The sequence below is a fragment of the Silurus aristotelis genome (genome assembly GCF_946808225.1).
Source record: "Silurus aristotelis genome assembly, chromosome: 2".
NCBI lineage: Eukaryota > Metazoa > Chordata > Actinopteri > Siluriformes > Siluridae > Silurus > Silurus aristotelis.
The window spans coordinates 10,437,142-10,460,338 of record NC_139575.1 but is presented as its reverse complement, the minus strand read 5'-3'; the positions used below and the strand labels follow the sequence as shown (position 1 = coordinate 10,460,338).

At 39.6% G+C, this 23,197-nt stretch overlaps 1 protein-coding gene across 33 annotated transcripts in view; it reads left to right on the top strand.

Annotated features, from left to right (window-relative positions):
* The window catches only part of dock7 (dedicator of cytokinesis 7), a 63,187-nt gene that overhangs the window by 32,302 nt on the left and 7,688 nt on the right, over positions 1–23,197 (top strand). For 3 of the 33 annotated variants that reach the window (XR_014537356.1, XM_083565219.1, XM_083565208.1), the window contains exons 15-44: positions 773–890; positions 2,131–2,201; positions 2,651–2,789; positions 2,892–2,993; positions 3,132–3,218; positions 3,291–3,522; positions 3,643–3,807; positions 4,305–4,474; positions 5,468–5,560; positions 8,687–8,776; positions 9,170–9,265; positions 10,221–10,361; positions 13,447–13,560; positions 13,712–13,879; positions 14,134–14,285; positions 15,149–15,318; positions 15,574–15,719; positions 15,842–16,024; positions 16,166–16,322; positions 17,347–17,443; positions 18,103–18,120; positions 19,993–20,046; positions 20,338–20,434; positions 20,517–20,651; positions 20,744–20,896; positions 20,985–21,143; positions 21,536–21,636; positions 21,782–21,974; positions 22,061–22,204; positions 22,415–22,546. Coding sequence is in view for 30 of the 33 variants with exons in the window: in XM_083565219.1 (XP_083421345.1) it covers positions 773–890; positions 2,131–2,201; positions 2,651–2,789; positions 2,892–2,993; positions 3,132–3,218; positions 3,291–3,522; positions 3,643–3,807; positions 4,305–4,474; positions 5,468–5,560; positions 8,687–8,776; positions 9,170–9,265; positions 10,221–10,361; positions 13,447–13,560; positions 13,712–13,879; positions 14,134–14,285; positions 15,149–15,318; positions 15,574–15,719; positions 15,842–16,024; positions 16,166–16,322; positions 17,347–17,443; positions 18,103–18,120; positions 19,993–20,046; positions 20,338–20,434; positions 20,517–20,651; positions 20,744–20,896; positions 20,985–21,143; positions 21,536–21,636; positions 21,782–21,974; positions 22,061–22,204; positions 22,415–22,546 (3,877 nt within the window). In the remaining 3 variants the exon portion in view is untranslated. Of the gene's footprint in view, positions 1–772; positions 891–2,130; positions 2,202–2,650; positions 2,790–2,891; positions 2,994–3,131; positions 3,219–3,290; positions 3,523–3,642; positions 3,808–4,304; positions 4,475–5,467; positions 5,561–8,686; positions 8,777–9,169; positions 9,266–10,220; positions 10,362–13,446; positions 13,561–13,711; positions 13,880–14,133; positions 14,286–15,148; positions 15,319–15,573; positions 15,720–15,841; positions 16,025–16,165; positions 16,323–17,346; positions 17,444–18,102; positions 18,121–19,992; positions 20,047–20,337; positions 20,435–20,516; positions 20,652–20,743; positions 20,897–20,984; positions 21,144–21,535; positions 21,637–21,781; positions 21,975–22,060; positions 22,205–22,414; positions 22,567–23,197 lie in introns of all 33 variants that reach the window. The other 30 variants (XR_014537354.1, XM_083565227.1, XM_083565226.1 and 27 more) reach the window with 22 other exon arrangements.

Here is a 23,197-nt window from a genome sequence, read left to right as displayed (position 1 = left end):
CGGATAATATTTTTGACCTTCGTGCTCCCCAGAGGATGAGCTTCCTGTCATTTTTGCGACAAGTCACCCAATGTAAACACTCCTGTATGGACTGCTCTGAAACTTCTTACTGTCTTTCAACTCTCTAAACCACAGAGTCCTTTCTGAAGTCCTTTTCCTCCATGTTCTCATTCTTTGGCTAAATATTTAGAAATCAAATACCCCAGGAATAAATAAAATCATTGTTGAAGGGGTTGTTTAAGTTTCTATGACAACAGGTCTGATGTTCTTGCTGACTCTAATTCAAATATAACTTGAACCTGCTCGTTCTAAACAGTTCTTTAAAGCGTGTTAATTAAATAGGAACACACGCACTCCTCAATATAGCGAACCGAGAAATTGTTTATGGAAGAAACCTCGAGTGTTTAAGTCCTTGTAATGGTTAGACGTTAAGGGGTCTATAGGTTTATAGATTTAAAGAGGAATTAAGGGACACAATGTTTATAGCTGCTATAATGTAAGCGATAACAGGACATAAAAAATGTATGATGTTTCATAAATAAAAAAATCACATTGCTGTGAAATACGGGGGAAAAACTTAATACAGCATGCAGTTATATAAAAAAATCTAAATTGTTGGTCATAACAGAAGCACTGCATCCATTACATCACCTTATTTTTTTTAATTGAGAGATATATATTATTGATTTACTCTGCCACCTTGTTATCTACTCCTTATCTCTCAGTTGTATCCATGTTTTATTGTTCTTATACCTTGCTTTTTTCTTATTAGGAACCTGCTGTATGTCAACCCACAGAGTCTGAATTTTGCCAACCGCCAGGGCTCTGCTCGCAACATCACAGTGAAGGTGCAGTTTATGAACGGGGAGGACCCCAGCAATGCCATGCCTGTAAGTAATGAAGCACAAGTTGACTGAAGTGTATTCTTATTTAGGTTCTGTACTTGCATCAAGGATGCCATGTAATCTGCCAATGCAAATGTAAAAAAAATAGACTATAAACAGGGTTTCCGCAAAGGTTAAAAAAAAGTGTCAAATTTGATTTAAAAATCAAATGTTAGGTCTTAAAAAGCCTTCCAATCGCTGTTCTTGGTCTTAAATCCTAAGTAAGTCTTAATTTTCCAATCTCCAAGTAACGTGACCTCTAATGCTCATTGAAATGCAGCACTTTAGAATTTATTTTTTATTTTTATTTATTTTCCGTGGTGTAGCTCTTTCTTTCGCTGGTCCAAAAATAATTCGCTGTATTATAACAGTCTCATAAGTAGAATGTTGGACTACTACCAACATTCAACAGCTTTCTGTTACTGGTGTAAATCTGTCTTGGATTGTACCACCGATATAAAACAGATTTAATTTTTCAGCTATGTGCAAGTTTAGCGATATTTGACTTAATTAATTTATGGCTTTTCTTTTTAAGGTAGCTAAAGACATATTTGTTTGTGTTTTTGTTTTGTGTTCATGATATCGGTCTTAAATTTCATTCTTATTTGTCTTAAATTTTACTTGGATGTATAAGGGTTTGCTATTATGGGAAAATAACCAGGAAAGGATACTGTGATGTGGCCAGGGGTAAGGAGGAGCTGCAACACATGACCATGATGTTTTATTTCTCTTATATCACATCAGTGTGGCAACAATTATACTTTATCAGTATGTAGCAATTAGTTTCTGTGATAAGTGTCATTTGTTAGTAACACAGTATAAAATGCTGCTTGTTACTTAGAAAACTGAGAGTTCCCTGTATGTAGACCTTCCCTTGTTAAAACATTTGAAATATCAGCTTTACCTAATGAGAATTTCAAATCATTGACACTGAAGACTTCGAGATTGTCACAATTACCGTTGTATGATTTTCTTAACTTTAGATTATCTAGGGCATATACTGAGCATGCTCAGAGAAGGAGTTGTTGCTATAGAAACAAATAAATGTGCTTTGTCTTTTGGCTGGAGCTACTGTCAGTGTTACTATAATAGATGGTTATTAAGTACCTTCTGACCAATCAGCTTCAAGTATGCAAATGTTTATGTAACACGTTATTGTTGTAATATACACTACTATTAAGAAAATAAATGAAGCAACTTATCATGTAAAATTCCAAGAAACATCAATCCATACTTGGTTGTATAGGTGATCTTTGGTAAATCCAGCTGTGGAGAGTTTTCCAAAGATGCATACACTGCGGTGGTCTATCACAACCGGTGAGTTTTACTCCAGTCCAACTTTTTTTGATCAGTGTTCTCATTTTCTCTGCTGTTCTATTAACCTCGTTATCTTTTATTCATAAGACCAAATCACAGATGATGTCACTAGGTTTTAAAGTTGATCAGCTGATATTCAAGTCAGATAGCTATTGGAAGAAAGCGTAAACATTGCAAGCCGTCACCCAACCACACACTTTAAACTGCAGTTCATGACACTTTCATCACAAATTTCTTTGCTTGCTGTGGATTGTATTACATTGTATGGTATTCCACAAGGGTTGGACTGCAAATCAGCCTACAATTCAGCATTTAACTATGCAAGAACATTAACAGACATCTCAAAAAGATCAGGCATTTACAGTTAAAGAGCTGTTCAGCAAATGGAGGAAAAAAAATTATTCTTTAGTTAATTCTCACTTGTTGATTCATCTCATGCACTCCTCCAGCTCTCCAGATTTTCATGATGAGATCAAAATTAAGCTGCCTGCCTCCCTGAACGACCACCATCACATCCTGTTCACCTTCTACCATGTCAGCTGCCAACAGAAGCAAAATACCCCTCTGGAGACACCAGTTGGATACACGGTACACACACACACACACACACACACACACACAGCTGCGTGCTTGAGAAAATCTGTTTCTTGAATCTTATATTATATAAATTTTTTCCCCCCCTTATTCCAGTGGATCCCTATGCTTCAGAATGGACGTCTTAGAACAGGCCACTTCTGTCTGCCCGTGTCTCTGGAAAAACCACCGCAATCTTATTCTGTTTTGTCTCCTGATGTAAGACTCTTTCGAATGCTCAAATACAGCAGGCTTTTATGAGGAAACTATTATTGTTTGACCAGCTACTTAGTGGTTTATTATTAATTGAGACGGATGTATAATTAATTTGTGTTGTATTGAATGTATTTTTTGAAGGTTCCTTTACCTGGAATGAAATGGGTTGATAACCACAGAGGAGTGTTTAATGTTGAGGTCATATCCATGTCCACTCTCCACACACAGGTACTCTTAGTCCATACATTTCAGATTTTAGTGATGACGCAATGAGCTGTACTAAATCCTCTCCACTCTCAGGACCAGTATCTGGATAAGTTCTTTGCACTTGTGCACGCTCTGGATGAGCACATGTTCCCAGTAAGGATTGGAGATATGCGGATTATGGAGAACAGCCTGGAAGCAGAGCTGAAGGGCAGCATAACAGCTCTGAGCTCCTCTCAGCTAGAACCAGTGGTGCGTTTCCTCCACCTGCTGCTTGACAAGCTGGTGGTGCTGGTGGTGCGGCCGCCTGTCATCGCTGGACAGATTGGTAACAACTCGCATCTCTGATGCAACACTGTATTGCTAATCTTAACATCTTACTCAACTACTGCTACGAGACACTGAGACTTTCTCTTTTTTTTCTGCTTCCATGTCCTCCTTATTGCAGTAAATCTTGGCCAGGTGTCTTTCGAGGCAATGGCTTCCATTGTAAACCGTCTGCATAAATATTTGGACACCAGCCAGGACATGCACGGCCGGAACAGCCTCCTCTCTTCCTACATTTACTACGTCTTCCGTCTGCCCAACATGGACCCTAACTCTCCTTCCCCCGGCAAGTCTTCTCTCTGCTACGGCCATGGGCCGAATATGGTTTGCCCCCACATTTGGAACATTTGGCCCTGCGTATTTTAAAGATCTGTTTCTCATCTGTATTTTATAATAAATGTTGGCTTTAAAACAAAAATTTTCCGTAGTTATTAATAAAGAAAGACGGCACTGAGCGCTATCGGCAAAAATCCGAACTGATAGTTTTTCCAGTTTACGGTCATTACAAGAGCGGCCTCTAGGGGCGAATCACTGTCCACTGTCCAAATCATAATGAACTCTCTACAGAAACGCTGATAATCACTCCAGCCTATGTAATGTTCTGTTACAGTTACTAACCTGGCCCCTATTAAAGAAAGGAAAACTTATGTGGTCCTCACAGAAAATAAGCTTGGAGACCAATGTGTTAAAAACGAGCTTGACCGCAGGAGGTTGAAAACAGAAATTATTATTTATAGATGAGAGTCTCATAATTCTTTTCTTCTCATTTATTCATTCATACAGGTCCTGGAGGTCTGGGGGGCTCGGTGCATTACGCCACTATGGCTCGCTCTGCCATCAGACCAGCCAGCCTCAACCTGAACCGCTCCCGTAGCCTTAGCAACAGTAACCCTGACATTTCCGGCACTCCAACATCACCGGACGATGAAGTTCGTTCTATTATTGGCACTAAGGTAGGAAGGTCTACATTTGAGGTTGACATCAAGAGAGAGTTTTAAGTGTCTGAATGAGCAAGCTGATCAACTTGAATTCATACATATGAGCATATGATGCACTTTATAACACGTTTATAATCACATCCCACTAGACTCCTTGCTTTTTTTTGTATTGCGACAGCGATTTACAAATTTCATTTGCTAGGCATCACAGTTCATAACTTACTCCAGTGGCATTTTATGGCTTCTCGAGCCGAATTTATTAACAAGCATGCTAGGAAAGCTGTGACTCGTCTTAAATCCTGCTGAGGATGAATCTCAGCAAGTGCCGCTGAAGTGCTGACTAAACTGACTGCATTCCACAGTCGAGTTACAGCTAACCCTATAGTTCATTTGTATGGCAAACATCAGCTGGAACATCTTATCTATATAGCTGCTGTATCATTAACCTGAAAGGAAATGGAAATTCTAAACTTACGTTAAGAAATTAATCAGTCACAAGCAAAGTTTGTATTAAGAAAAATAAAATTTAATTGAAATTTAATTGTCATGTCCAGTTCCATGCATGCTCTGCTTTTATTATATCTGGTTAAAGACATACTGTGGTGGTATTTTCGAAATGCTATCAAATGTTTCTCATTTATGTGTTGAATAATCAAATGCAACTTGCTTAATGGTTTCTAAAGTGCAAACTGTGGTCGACAAAAGACAATGATCTAACTGTTTTTTTTTTTCTTTCCTCTTTTCTTGCATTTCTGACATGCAGTGTCTAAATTTGAATGTTTCTTTTCAAAACCAAATCTGTAATCCTTCTCGATAGCTTACATTCTAACCTAACCTACTTTCTGAACAAGCTCAGCGTCAGTGTTCGAAGTGCGGACTTGAACTGAATGACGTTTATCCTCTTTGTTTACTCATGGCATTGACCTGTAAATTTTGACCTCTCACTGTTGCTTTGCTTTGCTTGCTCCTGCCCATGACACCTTTGCTTCCCTCCCCCTTGGCTCGCAGGGCTTAGATCGCTCCAACTCCTGGGTGCACACCATGGGCTGCAAGAGCGGCCCCTGGGGGACCAGCCCTGGCTCGGCATCCGATACCGCGCAGGTCGTTAAAAAAATAATAATCCATCCCCTTAAAACAAAGCGAAGAATAATCACCTCTCATATCTGTCCCACGCACAAATGAAATACACCCCCATTGATTTTATTGATTTTATGTGGAAGGTTTTATGTCCTCACCCCACAATTCCTGCTGCGTTTTCACAAGAATCTGTAGGTTCAGTCCAGCCCTCAACCACCAGCCTGGTAGAAAACATACTGACTCTCACAAGCTTCTAACCCTATTGTGTGCTCTGTTCTCAGGCATGCATATCCCCTGTAAATCTGATACGGTCATAGGCCTATGTCACAAGCAGTATGTTTTAATGTTCATCATCTATGCAGCGTATCTAGAAACAACTATAAAATGTATTTCCTGGAGTTTATGCTTTTGAGGTTCAGAATCTCTTTTACCAGGCTATACAGTCTAATCAGCTTCAGAACAAGAACAATTGTAATAGTTATTTTTTTTTATCAAAATATTGGTAAGAAGGGCTGATTTAGTTTTAGAAAAATCTTAAAGCAATCAGTCTTGCTTTAAAACTAACCAAGTGTATATTATGCCTGGTTTATGCTTCTTCAGAAGTGCTTCTGAGAGCAGCCCTAGGAAAAGCTCTTCAGAGCCTTGAGCATTTATGGTCTTTAAGGATAACTGGAGGTGGTTTGGTGTTTGGAATATTATACAGCAGTTAGAATAGTGAAAACACTATCTTTTCTTGCTTCAGCTGAGATAATGATGTTGATTAAATATTTATTTGAATCCAGTCCTGACTCATAATAATAAAAATGTGTTTAAGCCAACTCAGCAAAAATTTGTAAAGCTTCAATGACAACTATCCTTCTTACCACCACCCCCAGTTTGGTCACCTGCCAAATGCTACACACCCTTCAGCTCTTTTTTCCATCTACAAATTTGGAAGAGTGAAGGTGAACATTTTGCTTCTTTGAATCCAGACAAGGGCCTTTTTTTAATATGCTGCATCACAGTCTTACACTGTATGCCCTCTTCCACATACTCTCACACCTACTAGTGTTGCTGTACATGTCAGGGGAGAGGTTATAGCCAGTTATTCTTCCTAGACTCATGGATGACTACTGCAATTGTACAGAGGAAAACAGTTAAACATCTATTGGTTATAAAGGCAAATAGTTTTTTTCCAGTCATTTTTTTTTTTTGTTTTTGTTTTTTTTACTACAAGTTGTTGTTGGTTCACTCACTCACTAATCTCCTTTTTGACCTAAACCCTTTATCCCTGATACAATGCTAAATAAACTTTCTTTCGGCTTCTCCCATTAGAGGGTCGCCACAGCGGATCATCCGCACGTTTGATTTGGCACATGTTTTTACGCTGGATGCCCTTTCCTAACGCAACCCTCCCCATTTATCTGGGATTGGGACCAGCACTACGAGTGGCTAGTGTTGGTTCCCTGACCGGGGATCGAACCCGGGCCGCAGCGGTGAGAGCGCTGCATCCTAACCACTAGTATCTCTGATACGATGCTAAATATTTTATATAAATGTGTGTTGATTTGGATAAAACCACAACAGATGATCTGCTACAGAAGCCTCATGTTTCAAGCAACGTTACATTTAGATTGGCGTATATACACTGATTAAATGATATGATTTTATCTCTGTCAACAAAATATTTTGGTTTTACACTGTCACTATGGACAAATCGAAAATAGATTATTCATTACGGCAAAGATGATGACCACTGTTCCGTGAAATAAACGCAAGATAGTCCTAGATGTAGCTGATGTTGCTGCTAAACAATCACTGCAGAATTATATATTTATATATCCTGGCTATGGAAAGCCCACTTTTCTATAGCATTTTTGGCACTTTAAAGGTCTTGGAAAACAGAAGGAAGCATAAATCAGGCCAGATTAAATTCAAATTGGTGTCTTGAGTTCGAAACTCGTTACTTGACTGTAATTCCAATAAGAAAAGTGGTTGAGCGGTTCATCGGCGTTCATGACGTTCTCTCTATTCATGTGACAAATATTCCATCTCCATTCTCTCGCTCTCTTTGTCTCTCTCTCTCCCTCTCTCTCACTCGCTACATTGCCTTCATCACTCTGTGAGCACTGCATGACCATAAAGCACTAATCCAGCTTTCTCTCTCACACTCAATACGGCATGTCGTGAGATGCTGCATGCAAACAGTGTGTGTGTGTGGGGAAAAGACAAATAGTCTTTGGAAGTATGTGTGTGTCTGTGTTTGTTTTGTGGAATGAAGTTAAATGCAGTTACTCGTAGTTTTAGTTTTAAAACTGTTACTGTATAATGTAACACTGGATAATGCAAGGTTTAAATCTGAGTGTACAGTCTTACTGGACAGTACTATTCTCATTAGGAGTACAAGTATAATCATGTATATTACTGTCATTATTTCTTGTACTATATGGACAAGAGTTTGTGGACACCATAAGATTTGTATGTGCTTTCTGAACACCCTATTACGTATTTAGTCCCCATTTGCTGTTATAATTTCCTTCACTTCTTCTGTGGAGATTTCGACTCATCCAGCCATCATTAATGTTAGGTACTGATGTAGGGTGAGGAGGCCTGGGGTGCAGTCAGCATTGAAATTCATCCCAAAGGTGTTGAGGTCAAAGCTCTGTGACGGGCCACTCAAGAGTTTGTACCCCAACCCTTGTAAACTTAATCTTCTTGGAGCTGGCTTTGTGCACGTGTGCGCTGTCATGCACAGGTTTGGGTCTCCTAGTTCACGTGAAAAGGAAAATGTAGTGCTACTGCATTATAAGATGTACTGTACAGCTATGTGCCTTAACTTTGTGGTAAGAGTTTGGGGAAGAACCACATATGGCTGGAAAAGTCAGGGGTCCCAGTACTTTTGTCCATATAGTGTATAAGGGTTGATAGCTTTTACTATATGAGAGTCTGTACTGATTTCTGTTGTGTGTGCGTGTGCGTGCGTGTGTGCGTGCGTGTGCGTGCGTGTGTGCGTGCGTGTGTGCGTGCGTGTGTGCGTGCGTGCGCGTGTGCGTGCGTGCGCGCGTGTGTGTGCGTGCGTGTAGCTGTGTCTATCTGACTAGCAGATGGCACCACACACTCCTGTCCTTCACACTAATCTGTTGTCACCCTTCCATTCATCCCCACCAATAGGCCATGGAGCGCAGTGGCAATCGCATGTCATCGCACACTGAGAGCGCCAGTTTCTTGCAAACTTTAACAGGACGCTTGCCGACCAAAAAGGTAGAGACCCGCCATGGTGGGGGAGGGGCCACAGCCGCCTCCTCGACCGCCCCCCTCTTCGCCTGTGTCTTGTCTGTGGCTCTTGATTGGATGGTGTTTGATGTGGTGGTTGTGGTCTTGTGGGATGCTGATTGTGTGTGTCTCGTTGCGAATGCTGTGGTGTGTTGGAATGATACAAGACTCCAAAACCTAATGTGTGCGAATGTATGTTTCGTTTCCAATAATCCAAGGTTTCGTTTTTGCAGCAGCCAAAAGGAGTTTTGTCAAAGGCCTGTTTCAGTTTCTATAGTCATGTTCCAACAAAGTATTTACATAGTTCTCTCTTTGAGATGTGTGTTTGTGGTGAACAGCTGGTAGCTGATGGTGTTTTGATGCTCTGCTGGTGTTCCTTAGCTCTTCCATGAGGAACTGGCACTGCAGTGGGTGGTGAGCAGTGGCAGTGTTAGAGAAGGAGCTCTTCAACAGGCCTGGTTCTTCTTTGAGCTCATGGTAAGAATCAATATAAAATGTAAAAAAAAAAAAATTGGTGTAAAATGATCATGTTTTTAATATTTGCTAATATCAAATAAAAATTTGTCACATACATACAGAGTACGACATGCAGCGAAATGTTTTTTACGAAGGTCCGGCATTCAAGCGTAAAAGGGAACGGAATATAAAAATAGAATGAGTGAAAATAAACCAAGAAAAATATAATTTACTCTTAATTTTCTTTTTATTTCTTTTTATAATTTTAAAGTGACAAGACTTTATATTAAGAAATTCAAGCATTTACTCTACCAACAGTCCTGAAGTTTATGCTGTAGAAATTTAATTTTGGTTGAAGGTTAAAGAAAATCTGATTTATTTTCAATAATAATAATTTATAATAATAATAATAATAATAATAATAATAATAATAATAATTTACATGCCCAGGAGTTTTTGAAGTAATGAGTGGAATTTATTTGGTACCTGAGCTCGGAACTGGGCATAAATCTTCAGTTTTAAGAAGCAAGTTTTTTTGGGGGGTTTTTTGTTTGTTTTTTTTTTTTTTTTTTTTTTTTTTTTTTTTTTTTTATTTATTTATTTTTTTTTTTATGAGAATGAGTAGAAACCCATTGTCCACACTTGGTTTGTGTTTTGCAAGTATACAGTAAGTTTTCTTAGCCTGTATTTCACATTAAATTAACCACATTTAAATATGAGTAATCCAAAAACTATGACAATTACAATATAAAGTGGAAATTTGTGATTGAGGGAATTGAGGGTAAAAAAATTAACGGATTTCACTTACATACATGTCATTAGACCCAGAATTTATCTGGTAAATCATTATATTAGTTACCAGAAGAGCAAAGTTTGTTTTTTGTTCTGAAAACTGTTACTGTATAGCTGAGAGCAAAGCGATTGATTTGCTTCCTGCAGAATCAGTTTATATTAACTGCTTCTTTACTGCCTGTAGGTCAAGAGTATTATCCACCACTTGTATTTCACTGACCGTCTGGAGTCTCCCAGGAAGAACCGCTTTCCTGAGCGCTTCATGGATGACATCACGGCTCTGGTCAGCACCATTGCAGGGGACATCGTCTCACGCTTCCAAAAGGTAACAAAACTTGCGCTTTCAGAGAATACCATATTTTTTTTTTTGCAAACTTGGTTTAAAGGTGTGAAGCTACATGGTGATAGTATGGAAGGAGTCTCGAGTGTAACAGTAAGAATTTAAATGTAGTCAAAAAATCAATATATTTCTCATTAATTTAAAAACTATGAGGATTGATTTTTACTGTAGTCTCAGGACTGCAGTTTGCATGAAAAGTTTTGCATTTAAGAGCCCATTACTGAACAGTACACCACAACAATGATGGCGCATTCAGTGTTGAGGATGAGGGTGGTTCCCTTTTAAGGTCGTTTCTTCCTCATTCCATCTTAGGGAGTTTTTCCTTGCCACAGTTGCCACTGGCTCACTCATCAGGGGAAAAACTTATAAGGAACAAACTTAGTCACAAAATTTTTACAATTCAACCGGATAATTTCTTCCATTGAATTAAGTTGTCTAAAATAGATACCCACAGAGACCCCTCACATTTCAGCAACAATTTTATTATATGTTCTCAAGGGACAATACTATCAATTTGAAAAATGGGTAGTAAATGTGCAGCTTGTATAGCAGTATAGATTTATATTATTGTCTAAATAACTGGCAACAAAAGTGTGCACACACTAAGTGAATGTGTAAAATCTGTGTCCAGAGTGTCAATATATTGTGTGAGCACCATTGTTATGAGGGCATCAAGTTCTGCTTCAGAATATCACAGTATTTGTTGGTATCCATGTTTCCTTTAATGAAACGCAGCTCCCCAGTACCAGCAGCAATCATGCAGCCCCAGACCATGATGCTACCACCACCATGCTTGACTGTAGGCTCCTCACTAGGGCAATGGCACACATGCTGGACACCATCTGAGCCAAACAAGTTTATCTTAGTCTCATCAGATCATAGGACATGGTTCCAGTAATTCATGCTCTTGGACAGTTTGCCTTCAGCAAACCGTTTGCAGGCTTTCTTGTGAGCCATCTTTAGAAGAGGCTTCCTTCTGGGCTGATGTCCATGCAAAGCAGCTTCTGCCCCTGATGCCTGAACTCCTGAAGGACTTAACTTCTTTGATGGACGATTGCAGTAAATCTGTACTGCTATAAAATCTGCACATTGACTACTCTAAAATACAGTGAGGAAAATAAGTATTTGAACACCCTGCTATTTTGCAAGTTCTCCCACTTAGAAATCATGGAGGGGTCTGAAATTGTTATCATAGGTGCATGTCCACTGTGAGAGACATAATCAAAAAAAAAAAAATCCAGAAATCACAATATATGATTTTTAAACTATTTATTTGTACGATACAGCTGCAAATAAGTATTTGAACACCTGTCTATCAGCTAGAATTCTGACCCTCAAAGACCTGTTAGTCTGCCTTTAAAATGTCCACCTCCACTACATTTATTATCCTAAATTAGATGCACCTGTTTGAGGTCGTTAGCTGCATAAAGACACCTGTCCACCCCATACAATCAGTAAGAATCCAACTACTAACATGGCCAAGACCAAAGAGCTGTCCAAAGACACTAGAGACAAAATTGTACACCTCCACAAGGCTGGAAAGGGTTACGGGGAAATTGCCAAGCAGCTTGGTGAAAAAAGGTTCACTGTTGGAGCAATCGTTAGAAAATGGAAGAAGCTAAACATGACTGTCAATCTCCCTCCGACTGGGGCTCCATGCAAGATCTCACCTTGTGGGGTCTCAATGATCCTAAGGAAGGTGAGAAATCAGCCCAGAACTACACGGGAGGAGCTGGTCAATGACCTGAAAAGAGCTGGGACCACCGTTTCCAAGGTTACTGTTGGTAATACACTAAGACATGCATCATCATGTATCATGCATGGCACGGAAGGTTCCCCTTCTTAAACCAGCACATGTCCAGGCACGTCTTAAGTTTGCCAATGACCATTTGGATGATCCAGAGGAGTCACAGGAGAAAGTCATGTGGTCAGATGAGACCAAAATAGAACTTTTGGGTCATAATTCCACTAAACGTGTTTGGAGGAAGAAGAATGATGAGTACCATCCCAAGAACACCATCCCTACTGTGAAGCATGGGGGTGGTAGCATCATGCTTTGGGGGTGTTTTTCTGCACATGGGACAGGGCGACTGCACTGTATTAAGGAGAGGATGACCGGGGCCACGTATTGCGAGATTTTGGGGAACAACCTCCTTCCCTCAGTTAGAGCATTGAAAATGGGTCGAGGCTGGGTCTTCCAACATGACAATGACCTGAAGCACACAGCCAGGATAACCAAGGAGTGGCTCTGTAAGAAGCATATCAAGGTTCTGGCGTGGCCTAGCCAGTCTCCAGACCTAAACCCAATAGAGAATCTTTGGAGGGAGCTCAAACTCCGTGTTTCTCAGCGACAGGCAAGAAACCTGACTGATCTAGAGAAGATCTGTGTGGAGGAGTGGGCCAAAATCCCTCCTGCAGTGTGTGCAAACCTGGTGAAAAACTACAGGAAACGTTTGACCTCTGTAATTGCAAAGAAAGGCTACTGTACCAAATATTAACATTGACTTTCTCAGGAGTTCAAATACTTATTTGCAGCTGTATCATACAAATAAATAGTTAAAAAATCATATATTGTGATTTCTGGATTAATATTTTTTTTTTAGGTGATGTCTCTCACAGTGGACATGCACCTACGATGACAATTTCAGACCCCTCCATGATTTCTGAGTGGGAGAACTTACAAAATAGCAGGGTGTTTAAATACTTATTTTCCTCACTGTATATCCAAGTTTCATTTTTATAGTATTGTCCCTTTAGAAAAAAAAATACATGGTTGAAAACGGTTTCTCTTGTAAAAATTAGATTAGATCAAATTAGATACTTGGGACCACTTTATGATGAGAACAATAACTCTGGTTTGTGTAGGGCTACATCACACTCCTCTTTTGTTGATTCTTTTCCTACCCTGCATAAACTCTCAAATGAGTATAGCTGGCTAAATGAGCATAGTGAAAATATTTATTTGTTGAAAATTGAATTAAGATTGGAGGGAATGTATAAATACTAAATGGTCTTAAATTAAATGTAATAGACAATACATAATTTTAGATAAAATGTTCTGCTATAATAGGATCTGGAGTTGGTGGAGAGGCTAAACACAAGCCTGGCCTTCTTTCTTAATGACCTGCTGTCTGTCATGGACAGGGGCTTCGTCTTCAGTCTCATTAAGACCTACTGGAAACAGGTACACTTTATTTACAATCTATTTTCAATTCTGATTTAACACGATTGAACTATAAAAGTAATTGGAATTATTTCTTAAACACTTTCTACAGTTTGAGGTTTCAGCCTCATGTTTATTAGGTCCAGTTCTCAGCTATTCTTTTTCCCTCCAGGTGTCCACGAAGCTGTATGCTCTACAAAACCCCACCCTGGAGTCTCTGAGGCTCGACTTCCTCAGAATCGTGTGTAGCCATGAACACTACGTCACGCTGAACCTGCCCTGCAGTCTGCTCACTCCTCCAGCCTCGCCCTCTCCCTCAGTCTCGTCTGCCACATCACAGGTACGAATCCGCTTAGGTGAATTATTCCCGCTATACAAAATACACCAAGAGAATAAGCAACTTCTGGAGATCACAGATCTGACTGAATCATATCAATGCCATTAGAATACAAAATGAAAGATGAATCTGAAATGATTTTCATGAAAAGGTTTTTGGATTGTTTAATAATCCAAGGAAACACTGTTAATGTACAGAACGAAGTCATAAGAATATGTAACTGCTAAATCTCTGTCTTTATTTCCCTTCCCCTCCAGAGCTCTGGTTTCTCCACTCATGTACAAGACCAGAAGATTGCAAACATGTTTGAATTGTCGGTACCTTTTAGAGAGCAACACTACCTGGCTGGTTTGGTTTTAACAGAACTTGCCATTATTCTGGACCCGGAGGCTGAAGGGTCAGTACACTGGTGTGTGTCTCATCTCATCTCATCTTATCTCATCTCATCTCATCATCTCTGTTTTACATCCTGTTTGTTCTCATATTTAGAAAATGTTTTCTCTTTTTGACCTGTTCAGTATCAAATCAAATAATAATATAATTGTTTACTGATGATTAAGATACTTTTAAATCTAGTGTTTTGTTTGCACCGTTTTTTTTTTTTTTTCTCCATCGTGTCATGAGCGAGGTTATTGCGCAACCTGCTGCTCACGGCAGAACAGATCCAGTGCGACTGTCCCGAAATAACCTGTTTGCACAATAGGACTTCACTAAAATATACCATTTTCAAATAACGAGTATTATACAGTTTTTGCTTACCGTGCTGATGTTCCGCCCTCATCAGTAACCACACCCAGTGTGTTTTCTTCTCATCTGCTCATCTTCAATCACTGTGGTATTCCATACCGCACAAACTCCGCTTGCATGTTTACAGTGTTCTTTGTTGCGTTTAATAGAAAATGCTCCTAAGCCCTGGATGACTTGGGACGCACACTTGTTATCTTAACGTCACGCTAACCCGTAACTTGAGCAGCCCAACTAATCGATAGCGGCATTCGTTACAACGAATTTCATTTTCGTTTGCAGCTCTATTTAGTTATCAGCATGAAAATCGCTCGTTTTAAAAATCGCCAAACATGCAAATGATATGCACTACTGCCCTCTCATGCAAATCATATTCAAGGTTTTCCATGTTTTTTTTCTCTTTGTGCTGTTAATGAGAAGTTTACTGTCACATTACGCTCTAAAAATGTGCAATATGATGATTTGCTCTTCTCTGTTTAATATCGTTGACTAAAATTAAAAATTTTCAAACCTGTGTATTTTATGTAGGATGTTTGGCCTGCATAAGAAAGTGATCAGTGTGGTCCATAACCTACTGTCCAGTCATGACTCGGACCCACGCTATGCTGACCCTGAGGTTAAAGCGAGGGTCGCCATGCTCTACCTACCTTTTATTGGCATTGTCATGGAGACCCTGCCCCAACTCTATGACTTTACAGGTATGCTCAGACGCTTCCTATTTCCTGTTATTGTTGGATGTTCGCTTAAAGTGCAATGAACGTTTTGATACTCTATGTATAAAAATCAGTCGGAGACTACAGGATTATTGATGGATGTGATTTGGTTAAAAGCTCAAGCTGCACATTTTGAATGTTGAGAAACTATCTGGATTAAAGAGCTCAAGGTGTTGATCATGGTGCATCATTTGACATTGTGTTGTAATCTGTTGATGTTTGGTTTGTCCTGTTTTACAGAGTCTCATAACCAGTGGGGTCGTCTTGGGCTAGACGAACAGGAAACTGAAAGCAATAGCATGATCAGTCAGAGCGTAGCAATGGCAATAGCAGGGACCTCTGTGCCTCAGACGTCACGTCCCAGCAGCTTCCTGCTTAATCCACAAGTAGGCAGCATAACTAAGCCTGAGAGAAAAGTCTCTTTTTATTATTATTTTTTTTAGTTAATTATTTTTCTTTCTTTCTGTTTTGTCTATTTTCTTACACTGTCTTTCTCTCTTATCTCCAGGCTACCCGTCAGCACGGCACCTTCTCCCCCGAGTCCAGTCGTAGTCTGCTTATCTGTCTGCTGTGGGTGCTGAAAAACGCAGACGAGCTGGTGTTGCAGAAATGGTTCACTGACCTGTCTGTGTCTCAGCTCAATCGCCTGCTGGACATGCTCTACCTCTGCGTCTCCTGTTTTGAGTACAAGGTGAAGTTTCAACAATGCTAAATCCTGAAATCATTCCAACAATGTGAATTATTTAATCACAATATAAAATCGTGAGTTTGATGTAAAATAAAAAAACAAATTAACTATCTTTTTTTTCTATTCATCCATCTTATCAAAAAGGCCCATTTTTTATTCATGCAGGGTAAAAAGGCTTTTGAGCGCATGAACAGTCTGACCTTTAAGAAGTCTAAAGACATGAAGGCCAAGTTGGAGGAGGCCATCTTGGGCAGTATTGGAGCCAGGCAGGAGATGGTGCGACGCAGTCGAGGACAGTTAGGTTTGTATTGGCAGTTTCTCATTATGACCGTTATGGCGAAAGCAACACCTAGTGTATCAGATACATTATTAGTTTTTGATAACCTGACCATGAGTGAAGGAATTGCAAAAGAGGGTGAACGATGGTCAAAAGATCTAATTAAGTAACATCCAGGATGGACAGGATTAGAAATGAGTTAATTAGAGGGACAGCGCATGTAGGACGTTTTGGAAACAAGGTGAGGGAGGCGAGATTGATATGGTTTGGACATGTGCAGAGGAGGGACATGGGGTATAAGAATGCTGAGGATGGAGCCACCAGGAAGGGGGAAAAGTGGAAGGCCAAGGTAGAGATTTATGGATGTGGTGAGGGAAGACATGCAGGTGGTTGGAGGCAGATGTAGAGGACAGGGGGTATGGAGACTTATGATCCGCTGTGGCGACCCCTAATGGAAGCAGCCGAAAGAATTAGAAAGAAATTGACCAAAAACAGGACTGTCATCTTGACAAGTCAGGTATTTATGGGTCTTGCATTGCATGTGCTTAAGAGATGACCTTAAGAAACAGTAACTCTTACAGCTATTTTTGGGCTGAAGTTATACAGGTTATACAGCTGCATAAGCAGATTTTGAAGTCCCAAGTTTCATCACATTCACCAAATCAGTGCTTGCATGTTTATTTCACACCACAGATATTTAGATATACTATAAATTTTACAACTTCCCCTAGATGTCCGTACAGCGGAGTCCCTGACTATCTTCAAGCAACGATTGAAGACCTACCTCTTCCTGAAACACTAAAATTAGCACTTTCCAAGTTTGCCTTGTAGAATTCAAGAGTTATATTTATATTATGCTTGTAATCTTGCGTACCAGTGTAGATTTATTCATTGCTAGAGACTCAAAGCACTTTTGTCCGTCGCTTTGGATAAGGGCGTCTGCTAAATGCCGCAAATGTAAATGTAAATAAAATAGCAATAATGCAGCACATTGCGCTCAGTGTATCTGTACGGCAGTTGCAGAAGCTGAAACTTCTCTCTGTTCCAGAACGGAGTCCATCAGGCAGTGCTTTTGGCAGCCAAGAGAACCTGCGCTGGAGAAAAGACATGACGCACTGGCGCCAGAACAGTGAAAAAATGGACAAGTATGACTACTCAAGCTTTCTTTTTGCTCATTTTATTTTTCAACCTAAGATTCACTACAAAACATGCCACAGCACAGCAAGGATTTGTATGGCTTCACATAATAAATGGTAAAAAAAAAAGAAAAAAAAGAATACTTTTTTAAAAAGATACAAAGTGTGTTTTGTTATGTTTTGTTTTAATCCTGAAAATAAAATGCATTGCTTTTCATCTTATTCTTTTCAGGAGACATTGAGAGAACGGCACCTTATAGCTGTTACTTGATAACAGGAGCAAACATGTTTGAATGTAGCTATAGATTGATAAAAAAAAAAAAAAAAAGCTTAAATAAGTACTAATTCTAATTATTAAGCAGTTTTGCTGTAATATACGATTTAATAAAAAATGCATCAGGACATGCTAGGAAAATTGCTTAACCCTCTAACTGATCATTTTCCAGTAGCTTCATGCCTCTTTGTTTTATTTCTTGTGTTCTGGTTTATACATCCTATACTTTTATTTATTTTATTGGATTTACTTATTATTTTATAATCATGGCCCACCTGCGTTCCTTCAATACAGAGAGCATTACACATTGTACTCTCTTAACTCCTTTTTTTTTTTTTTTGGTGTGGAATAACACCTCCATTTGACCTTGTTCTTTCATGTACTGTGTGTCTAGGGGCCACAAATCAGTCAGGTATTGTACAATTGAAGTGTGAACTTAACAACCTTCCTCTGCTAACCCCCTCGAGTATAAAGACCACCCTCTCCCCGCCTCCTCGCTCTTTTTACCTTACGCTTCAAGTGCTCTGGGTGAAGCTGGACTGTTATGTCTTTGTAACTGGGATTGCTCTGTGGTGTGTGTGTGTGTGTGCTCGTGCTTGGGAAGAAAAATGGGAGCTGCTTGGGATTCAGTTATTCTTCGACATTTGAGCAAGCAACATTATTTCTGCGTTCAAGGCTGTAATTTCAATAAAAGTGTGCTTTTGATGCATCGTGCATAACTCCCGTTATACAGTGCTACTGAAATAATGACTCAGACACACCCAGACCGTCTTTTTGTACATAAATGGCAGGTTTGTTGTGTAGATGTCTTAACATACACTATTTTTTAGTTTTATTATTTATTAGTATTAGCAGTTACAGCACACCATTTCTGGGCAAATCCCCTGCTTAATATAGATATTACTTCTATAAAAGTACTCCTTTTACCTTCATACATGTTCTGTTCTCCGGTACATCATAACTTTTTAAGAGAGCGTTTTCTCCGGTTAAATAGACACACACACAGAACCTTGGGGCTCAGTTTTTGCTTTTGCCCAGTATTCAGTTTATTTATTAGCTTTACATTCGTGAGCTGCAGCAGGATTTTTTTTTTTTTTTTTTTTTGTAAAATGTAATGGAGTAAAATAATAATAATAGATATTAAGCATTAAAGAATGAAATTCTTTATCCAGAATAAAAATGCTAATTAAGTACAGATGTTAACCTACAGTACAGTAACAAGTAAAAAATATTTCCGTTACTGTACATCACTGGTTACATGTAAAAACGAAGATAGATCTGTCAAAGTCGCAACGAGTCAGTTTTCTGTGCCGAGTTTTGCACTTGATTTAATTAATATTTGATTATTCTGCAGTGAGTTAACCAAATCTGCCTAAAAAAAGAAAAAAGAAAACTTAAACTTTGAGATTTTTAATTCAATTTTTTTTTTTTTTTTTTTTTTTTTATACAAAAAAACTTTACATTTTGTGTAACATTGTAAACAGTAATCAGGCTCGCAGCATTGGCTGCTTTTTTATTTTTCTTGGCAACAGCATTATGGCTTAGTCAAAAACTTGACGTGCTGTTCCCAAAATGCCGCTCTGCTCTTAAAGGAGCCACAACATATTTCACCCGTTACACCGTGTAACAGACACTGTCTCTCGTTAAAGCCTGTGTAAAGTTCGTTAGTTTTAGTGTAGACATAGTGTAGGCTTATTTATGTTAAAAATAAAAATATATATAAAATTCAGAGGGTGCGCTTTATAGTCCGGAAATTACGGTACACACGTGTGTTTGTGCGTGTGTGCATAGAACTGATCATTATACTAAAGTTGCTGTGGAACTTTCGAGTCTGGTCAGAAGGTGTTGTTTTATTTTCTATATTAGTAGCTCTGACAGTTGTATTGGCTAAAAGGCTATTATTGACTTTATAATTGTTTCAGTCTGAATCTTAAGTTTCTGCTCAGGTAGATGACTAAAGACTGTGTCTTCCTTCTCTTACTGTTTGCTTATGAGTTCTACTCACTGTAGTGTCCCTGCATCACTAACCCCAGTTTTAATTTATTCATAGTCAATGTGAATTGCTGGGACTCCAAATCCAGCTTCCACATGTGCTCAGTAGTAGCCTATTCAATTATGTTTCCTGCAAACCCTACCTACCCCTGTATCCATGATCCATCCATCTAAGTGTGCTTTATATGGATGCGGTTGCTTGGTTGGGTGCTGGCCCTGCGCTCGCTGTGTTGCATCTTTTATGCTGTTCAATTTTGTCTGGCTTGTTTTGAATGAGCGGTGTGCTGTGCAGGTTTACGGAAAGTCTTCCGCGCAGTAGGAGGAGCCAGGATGCCTTGTTGGATAGGTTTGTAAGCTTAGATGAATCTAAGTCCTCATACACCCCCTTCTTCCGTTTACGCCCCCATTGTACACAAATTACAATGGATGATGCCTGAGCCGTCTTTTATATCTGTGTTAATTTGAATGAGCTGTGCACAGTTTGTGCGTTGTGTCTTCATTGTCATTGGATCTGTATACAGTGTGACATGTCTTCAATTTTTGAGCAGTATTTTGCATTCAAAGGGGTCCTTGCCTTTTTCCACACATAGCATAAAGCTATTCTAAATGAGTTCTCTGTTTTTGGCTTTTTTTGCAGAACCAGGGCAGAGTTAGAACATGAGGCATTAATAGACGGCAATCTGGCAACCGAGGCCAACCTGATCATTCTTGACACTCTGGAGATTATCGTGCAGGTGAATATTTTAAGCAAAGAAAGATAGATTTAGGGGCCCGATTTGGTGTAATCTTAAAAAGCGATGGTGTTGTTTTGTTCAGACCGTATCTGTGACCGAGTCGAAGGAGAGCATCCTTGGAGGCGTCCTCAAAGTCTTGCTTCACAGTATGGCATGCAACCAGAGCGCCCTCTATCTTCAGCACTGCTTTGCTACACAGAGAGCTCTCGTCTCAAAGGTGAGTACAAATTCATTAACTGTTGTATGGTGGTGGAGGAAACGGCTTCGTCCATGCTGAGATTCTTCTGGTGGTTTGTGTGGTGTTTTTAGTTCCCAGAGCTGCTGTTCGAGGAAGAGACAGAGCAGTGTGCTGACTTGTGTCTGCGTCTGCTGAGGAACTGCAGCAGTAGCATCGGTACCATTAGGTCACACGCCAGCGCTTCACTTTACCTGCTAATGAGGCAGAACTTTGAGATTGGAAATGTGAGTATGTTGTTTTTTCCCCTCTGAGAAATTATTGATGGCTGCACCTGGAAATATCTACATTATCTTATCCGTTGGTTTGTTGCAGAACTTTGCCAGAGTGAAAATGCAGGTAACCATGTCTCTGTCGTCTCTGGTTGGCACATCTCAAAACTTTAACGAGGAGTTCCTGAGACGCTCCCTCAAAACCATCCTGACATACGCTGAGGAGGACCTGGAGCTTCGAGAGACCACGTTCCCTGATCAGGTACGTTCTAAACTAGTGTCAAAGCCAGATTGCAAGCTTTGCTAGAGATATTAGACGGAGAAATATTGGACACTTTTTCGTTTTGTTTTTAAATCACACATTCATTCATTCATTTTCTCCCGCTTATCCGTAATTCGGGTCGCGGGAGCAGCAGTCTAAGCAGGCCCCGGCCTCAAATCACACATGATGTTCATAATAAAAAATTTTTTTTAAAGTATATGTATAATATGTTAATTAATGAGCAGTTGTATTTTGATGTTAGATTTATAATGCAGACATTATTCTTATTTCTAATTGTTTTTTATATAATTTAACAACTAAAGCAATTATTACATGCAATGACAAAAGAAATAAATAAATTCTCATTGATATTATGCTTTTGTGTGTTTCAGGTTCAAGACTTGGTGTTTAACCTGCATATGATTTTGTCAGACACAGTAAAGATGAAGGAACATCAAGAGGATCCAGAGATGCTTATTGATCTGATGTACAGGTCTGATTACTGGCTTTTTGTTGCACTTTATTTTGATACTGAATTTCCTCGCTTCTGTGGAGGAACTTCAAATTCTGGAAGGTCTTACAATTCAAAATACATTCCATAGCCATGTTTAGTCATAATGCAAACGCATGTGTAACAGAATTGCCAAGGGGTATCAGACATCCCCAGATTTAAGGCTGACCTGGCTCCAGAACATGGCAGGAAAGCACTCTGAGAGGAATAATCATGCAGAGGCGGCTCAGTGTCTGGTCCACAGTGCCGCCCTGGTGGCTGAATATCTCAGCATGCTGGAGGATCGCAAGTACCTACCTGTGGGCTGTGTCACCTTCCAGGTACTTAATCTGATTTGATTGGGCTTTCCAAAAACCAGATTTTTTCAAACTAATAGTTTTATTACCCCAACACCCCCTTTGTTTAGAATATCTCTTCCAATGTACTGGAGGAGTCTGCTGTATCTGATGATGTCGTGTCTCCCGATGAGGAGGGTATTTGCTCAGGGAAATATTTCACAGAGGCTGGGCTGGTGGGGCTTTTGGAGCAGGCTGCAGCATCCTTCTCTATGGTGAGGAAGTGCACAATCATAAACCTTGCCAGGTTTTTCCTCAGTCAGTGTATGTTTTAGTCCTATGATTAAAAACAAAAATAGAAGATTATAAGTAATAGGAGATCATAGAGATCTCTAGTCACCATCCAGCATAGCACCCAGCATTCCATAGCTTGTGTTGTGTGGCATCATTAATTCTGTGACCTTGTTTTGACTCTCTGTCTGCAGGCTGGCATGTACGAGGCTGTGAATGAAGTCTACAAGGTGCTCATCCCTATTCATGAAGCTAACAGGGATGCCAAGAAGCTGGCCACTATTCATGGTAAACTGCAAGAGGCCTTTGGCAAAATAGTGCACCAGGTAAATGCTCACACTGTCCGGTAGCAGTTGTGTCGGGTCATTGCACTCGCTGGCCGTTTCAGTTTAAAATAACAGGACTTTGCTTTTACAATATCATCAAAACATTTTACCAAAGTCGGTGTAGAAAGTCTTGTTTATTCAGTTGTATGTACCCACTCGTACTTGCAGTAATGTTCGTACTGCCATCTACGCATTGTGTGTTGTATATATTGTTTTGCACGGTATCTCAATCCACTTAAATTTATATATCTTTTTTTTATTGTTCCATACTCGTACAGTGTTTAAACAGGCCAGGTGTTCATTCATGCATGGAGATGTACAGTAAAAGCACATTCATATGTCTGTCTTTTCCACCAGTGCACACAGCAGGTGTTCACACACTCAATGTCAGCACAAGAATGGTTTTGCATGTGTTGAGACAAAATCATGTTTCCTATGAGAAGACCGAAGTTCTTGCATGCTGTATACCAACACTTATGGGGTTATAAATGAAATGAACTCTAGCAGGGGTGGGCAAATAATAAATGTGTTACTTAACCCACTCAGGAAGTGAAAAAGTCCAGTCTGCTTGCTTTGTTTTGCCCAGGAATGTAATGGAGTAGGTTTGAAATATACAAACTATGACTATGTAACAATAGTCTTATTTTCTAT